General features: G+C 50.7%; 1 protein-coding gene across 2 annotated transcripts in view; it reads left to right on the top strand.

Annotated features, from left to right (window-relative positions):
- Positions 1-422: 422 nt before the first annotated feature.
- The window catches only part of LOC149974630 (ubiquitin-like modifier-activating enzyme 6), a 49045-nt gene continuing 43062 nt past the window's right edge, over positions 423-6405 (top strand). For both annotated transcript variants that reach the window (XM_090209777.1, XM_090209778.1), the window contains exons 1-3: positions 423-738; positions 3986-4060; positions 5252-5346. In XM_090209777.1, the coding sequence (XP_090065903.1) occupies positions 716-738; positions 3986-4060; positions 5252-5346 (193 nt within the window). In that variant the 5' untranslated portion in view covers positions 423-715. The remainder of the gene's footprint in view (positions 739-3985; positions 4061-5251; positions 5347-6405) is intronic.

Here is a 6405-nt window from a genome sequence, read left to right as displayed (position 1 = left end):
ACCCCCTCTCCTCCCTCACCCCCTCTCCTCCCTCACCCCTTCACCCCCTCTCCTCCCTCACCCCTTCACCCCCTCTCCCCCCTCACCCCCCCACCTCTTCTACCCCTCTCCTCCCTCACCCCTTCACCCCCTCTCCCCCCTCACCCCCCCACCTCTTCACCCCTTCTCCTCCCTCACCCCTTCACCCCCTCTCCTCCCTCACCCCCTCTCCTCCCTCACCCCCCCTCCTCCCTCACCCCCCCCTTCTCCCTCACCCCCCCACCTCTTCACCCCCTCTCCTCCCTCACCCCTTCACCCCCCTCTCCTCCCTCACCCCTATTAGTTAGAGAGTCTGAGTTGTAAATGTTTCACTGGGCAGATGAACTTTGGCTGTTTGAACAGTGTCTCTGTTTTCTTCTAAAATGTCAACTGGTGTCTTGCAGGTTTTCAATAGGACCCATGATACTATGATGCCTACACTTAATATGGAATCTGGTAAAAAAAAAATAATGGCCGCAATGCCAAATACTCCCGAGAGAAAGAACAAATCACTTGTCTGGATATCCCAAAACATTTTTTTTTTCAGTTGTTTTTTTGTATCTTATTATTTCTTTAATAATCTATCAAATAAATATAATTTAAACGTGAACCTTGTCATGTGATCTGGGTAACCCGGAACAGTTTGATGTGTTATTTTTTTAGCTGAACACAACCCTTCATTCGTAACAACAACTCAATGAACCTATCGTACACCGACAGGTAAGATATTTCGTCTCTGAATGACGATTTTTAAAGCGCATTTTTCGCAACATTCACAAATACCATGATGGACATCCCGTATCTGCAACCATAGGGAGATGTGTGCTTGATAAGTCATGACTTTTCAAGTCTATGGAGGGTTTTTTGCACTGACCCGGCATCAGGCAGTATCAATCAATCAATAAAATGTATTTATAAAGCCTTCAGTTTTTTGTTTTACATCAGCCGATGTACACAGTGTTTTTTACAGAAACCCAGCCGAACCCCCCCCCCCCAAAACAGCAAGCAATGCAGATGTAGAAATCTAGCTAGTGCTAGCTAACGCCCTTCTGAGTAAGCAGTCAATGCTAAGTCTATGCCATCGTTCCTAGCAAGATAAACACATAAGTTCGCTATTGACAAGGCTTTGAGAAGTTGTCAACCTCAAAATATGTAATATGGTACTACTACTAGTGTTACTGCTACTCTTATAACGTCCTCACGTTATTGTAGCTAGCTACTAGTAGCTAACTGCAGATTTTGGGACCAGGAAGCTAGCTAGTTAGGTAGGAAGCCCATTAGCTAGTTAGGAAGCCCATTAGCTAGTTAGGAAGCCCATTAGCTAGTTAGCCCATTAGCTAGTTAGCCCATTAGCTAGTTAGCAAGCCCATTAGCTAGGTAGCAAGCCCATTAGCTAGGTAGCAAGCCCATCAGCTAGGTAGCAAGCCCATCAGCTAGGTAGCAAGCCCATCAGCTAGGTAGCAAGCCCATCAGCTAGTTAGCAAGCCCATTAACTAGTTAGCAAGCCCATTAGCTAGTTAGTAAGCCCATTAGCTAGTTAGCAATACTGTTTATTTAGCTAGCTAACTTGACTCAGTTATCATCTTCATTTGGTGTGGTGATGTAGCTAGATAGATACTTTTCGCTCACTAAACAGAAAGCTTGATGTTGCTAGCTAAGTCGGAAAAACCATTGTACCTTGACATTGGACAGCTGAGTATCATCATATAGTGAGTGGATTGTTCTGTAGCTATTGCTGCACATCAGGATATCCCGGGGTGACAACATCGTGTTATCAGATATTACACAGACATAGCTAGCGAAAATAATGTATTCTAGAATAACGTGACACAGGTATACCTCCTCTTTTATCTCACCTGTAAGGACAGCCTGGTTCCCAGAGACCCACCCACTGGTCCCCAGAGACCCACCCACTGGTCCCCAGAGACCCACCCACAGGGTGTATAGGCTTCTGTTTACAGCCCCCAGCACTAACACACCTGGTAAACCAACTCAATGGATGGATAACAATCCTGGTCCCCAGAGACCCACCCACAGGGTGTGTAGGCTTCTGTTTACAGCCCAGCACTAACACACCTGATAAACTAACTCAATGGATGGATAACAATCCTGGTCCCCAGAGACCCACCCACAGGGTGTGTAGGCTTCTGTTTACAGCCCAGCACTAACACACCTGGTAAACCAACTCAATGGATGGATAACAATCCTGGTCCCCAGAGACCCACCCACAGGGTGTATAGGCTTCTGTTTACAGCCCAGCACTAAACACACCTGGTAAACCAACTCAATGGATGGATAACAATCCTGGTCCCCAGAGACCCACCCACAGGGTGTGTAGGCTTCTGTTTACAGCCCAGCACTAAACACACCTGGTAAACCAACTCAATGGATGGATAACAAATTGGTCCCCAGAGACCCACCCACAGGGTGTATAGGCTTCTGTTTACAGCCCCCAGCACTAACACACCTGGTAAACCAACTCAATGGATGGATAACAATCCTGGTCCCCAGAGACCCACCCACAGGGTGTATAGGCTTCTGTTTACAGCCCCCAGCACTAACACACCTGATAAACTAACTCAATGTATGGATAACAATCCTGGTCCCCAGAGACCCACCCACAGGGTGTGTAGGCTTCTGTTTACAGCCCAGCACTAACACACCTGATAAACTAACTCAATGGATGGATAACAATCCTGGTCCCCAGAGACCCACCCACAGGGTGTGTAGGCTTCTGTTTACAGCCCAGCACTAACACACCTGGTAAACCAACTCAATGGATGGATAACAATCCTGGTCCCCAGAGACCCACCCACAGGGTGTGTAGGCTTCTGTTTACAGCCCAGCACTAACACACCTGATAAACTAACTCAATGGATGGATAACAATCCTGGTCCCCAGAGACCCACCCACAGGGTGTGTAGGCTTCTGTTTACAGCCCAGCACTAACACACCTGATAAACTAACTCAATGGATGGATAACAATCCTGGTCCCCAGAGACCCACCCACAGGGTGTATAGGCTTCTGTTTACAGCCCAGCACTAACACACCTGATAAACTAACTCAATGGATGGATAACAATCCTGGTCCCCAGAGACCCACCCACAGGGTGTGTAGGCTTCTGTTTACAGCCCAGCACTAACACACCTGGTAAACCAACTCAATGGATGGATAACAATCCTGGTCCCCAGAGACCCACCCACAGGGTGTGTAGGCTTCTGTTTACAGCCCAGCACTAACACACCTGGTAAACCAACTCAATGGATGGATAACAAATTGGTCCATTGTATCAGGACTCTTAAGTACTGGGTTGGAATGAAAGCCTGCACATCCATTCTATGGGTGCGTCCCAATTATATGCGTCCTTATTTGTAAAGTGTGCACTACGTCCCACAAACTCCTCTGAAATGAGTGGGTTGGTGGAGGAGAGTAGAGGTTGACCTCTAGAGGAGAGAGGGAGTCTCTTATTCCTGTCGTTTACATCCAAAGCAGTGAAGGGAATTGTACAAGTGCACATTTTGGGAGGAAGGAGAGACAATTGGGACGTAGGCCCCCCTGTGTCCTCAGGACTAAGGTGTAGAACAGTGGCGTAGACCAAGGTTTCCCAAACTGGGTCCTGGGGTCCACTCTGGGTCCACTCTGGGTCATGGGGGTCCACTCTGGGTCCTGGGGTCCACTCTGGGTCCTGGGGGCCCACTCTGGGTCCTGGAGGGGCCCACTCTGGGTCCTGAGGCCCCACTCTGGGTCCTGGGTTCCAACTCTGGGTCCTTGGGTCCCCCCTGGTTGCACGTTTTAGCCCTGGCACTACACAGCTGATTTTAAATAACCAACTCCTCATCAAGCATTGATTATTTGAATCAGTTGTGTAGTGCTGGGGGCCCGGGGGAGCCAGGACAGAGTTCATATAACCCTGACATCAGAAGGACTTCTCTCCTCCATGATCTCTCTCTCTCTCTCAATATCCAGTGCTTCTAGGACCAGTGAGTTTTCCCCTCCCGAGATGTCAGCTGACTCCATGGAGATTGATGACTCCCTGTACAGGTAAATCCCGTACTACCTATTTTAAGTACAATGACATACCAGTAATAGTTCTAACAAAACATGTTCTAGGTGCTGACTGACTCACAACAACATCATTTGATCTTCCCTGCCCCCCCCCCTCTTCCCTGCCCCCCCCCCTCTTCCCTGCCCCCCCCCCCCTCTTCCCTGCCCCCCCCTCTTCCCTGCCCCCCCCCCTCTTCCCTGCCCCCCCCCCTCTTCCCTGCCCCCCCCCCTCTTCCCTGCCCCCCCCCCCCTCTTCCCTGCCCCCCCTCTTCCCTGCCTCCCTCCCCCTCTCTCCCTAATCCCTCTCCCTGCCCCCCCTCTTCCCTGCCCCCCCCTCTTCCCTGCCTCCCCTCTTCCCTGCCCCCCCCCCTCTTCCCTGCCCCCCCCTCCTCTTCCCTGCCCCCCCCTCTTCCCTGCCCCCCCCTCTTCCCTGCCCCCCCTCTTCCCTGCCCCCCCCCTATTCCCTGCCCCCCCTCTTCCCTGCCCCCCCCCTCTTCCCTGCGCCCCCCTCTTCCCTGCCCCCCCTCTTCCCTGCCCCCCATCTTCCCTGCCCCCCCCTCTTCCCTGCCCCCCCCTCTTCCCTGCCCCCCCTCTTCCCTGCCTCCCTCCCCCTCTCTCCCTGCCTCCCCCTCTTCCCTGCCTCCCTCCCTCCCTCTCTCTCCTCTCCATCCTCCCTCCCTCTCTCCTCCCTCTCCCTCCTCCCCCCTCCCTAACCCCCACCCTCCCTCCCTCTCTCTCCTCTCCATCCTCCCTCCCTCTCTCTTCCCTCTCCCTAACCCCCATCCTCCCTCACCCCCCCTCCCTAACCCCCATCCTCCCTCTCCCTCCCTAACCCCCCATCCTCTCTCTCCTTCCCTCCCTAACCCCCCATCCTCTCTCTCCTTCCCTCCCTAACCCCCCATCCTCCCTCTCTCTCCCTAACCCCCCATCCTCCCTCCCTCTCTCCCCTCTCCCTCCCTAACCCCCCATCCTCTCTCTCCTTCCCTCCCTAACCCCCATCCTCCCTCCCTCTCTCTTCCCTCTCCCTCCTCCCTCCCTCTCTCTTCCCTCTCCCTCCCTAACCCCCATCCTCCCTCTCTCCCTAACCCCCCATCCTCTCTCTCCTTCCCTCCCTAACCCCCCATCCTCCCTCCCTCTCTCTTCCCTCTCCCTCCTCCCTCCCCCCTCCCTCCTCCCCCCTCCCTCCAGTCGTCAGAGGTATGTCCTGGGGGACAGTGCTATGCAGCAGATGGCTCAGTCGTCTGTCTTCCTCAGTGGAATGGGAGGACTGGGAGTGGAGATCGGTAGGTGGCAGACGCATCAAATAACACATAGCATTACGTGACATTACATGACATAGCATTATGTGACATTACATGACATAGCATTATATCATGTGACATTACATGACATAGCATTACATTATGTGACATTACATGACATAGCATTGCATTATGTGACATTACATGACATAGCATTGCATTATGTGACATTACATGACATAGCATTATATTACGTGACATTACATGACATAGCATCACGGTACATGCCAGAACATGCCACTAAGTGACATGACATAGCATGACTGTACATGCCAATAAGTGACATGACATAGCTTGACGGTACATGCCATTAAGTGACATGACATAGCATGACGGTACATGCATTAAGCGACATGACATAGCATGACAGTACATGCCAGAACATGCCATTAAGCGACATGACATAGCATAATGGTACATGCATTAAACAACATGACATAGCATGATGGTACATGCCAGAACATGCCATTAAGCGACATGACATAGCATGATGGTACATGCATTAAACAACATGACATAGCATGATGGTACATGCCAGAACATGCCATTAAGCGACATGACATAGCATGACGGTACATGCATTAAACGGCATGACATAGCATGACAGTACATACCAGAACATGCCATTAAGTGACATGACATAGCATGATGGTACATGCATTAAACAACATGACATAGCATGATGGTACATGCCAGAACATGCCATTAAGCGACATGACATAGCATGACGGTACAGGCATTAAGCGACATGACATAGCATGACAGTACATGCCAGAACATGCCATTAAGCGACATGACATAGCATGACAGTACATGCATTAAGCGGCATGACATAGCATGACAGTACATGACGGTACATGCCACTAAGTGACATGACATAGCATGATGGTACATGCATTAAGCGACATGACATAGCATGACAGTACATGCATTAAGCAACATGACATAGCATGACGGAACATGCCAGAACATGCCATTAAGTGACATGACATAGCATGACAGACCATGCCATTAAGTGACATGACATAGCATGACAGAACA

The sequence above is a fragment of the Oncorhynchus mykiss genome, chromosome 19 (assembly GCF_057628025.1).
Source record: "Oncorhynchus mykiss isolate SJ-2025 chromosome 19, ASM5762802v1, whole genome shotgun sequence".
NCBI classification, from domain to species: domain Eukaryota; kingdom Metazoa; phylum Chordata; class Actinopteri; order Salmoniformes; family Salmonidae; genus Oncorhynchus; species Oncorhynchus mykiss.
This window is presented reverse-complemented; position numbering and strand designations above follow the sequence as displayed.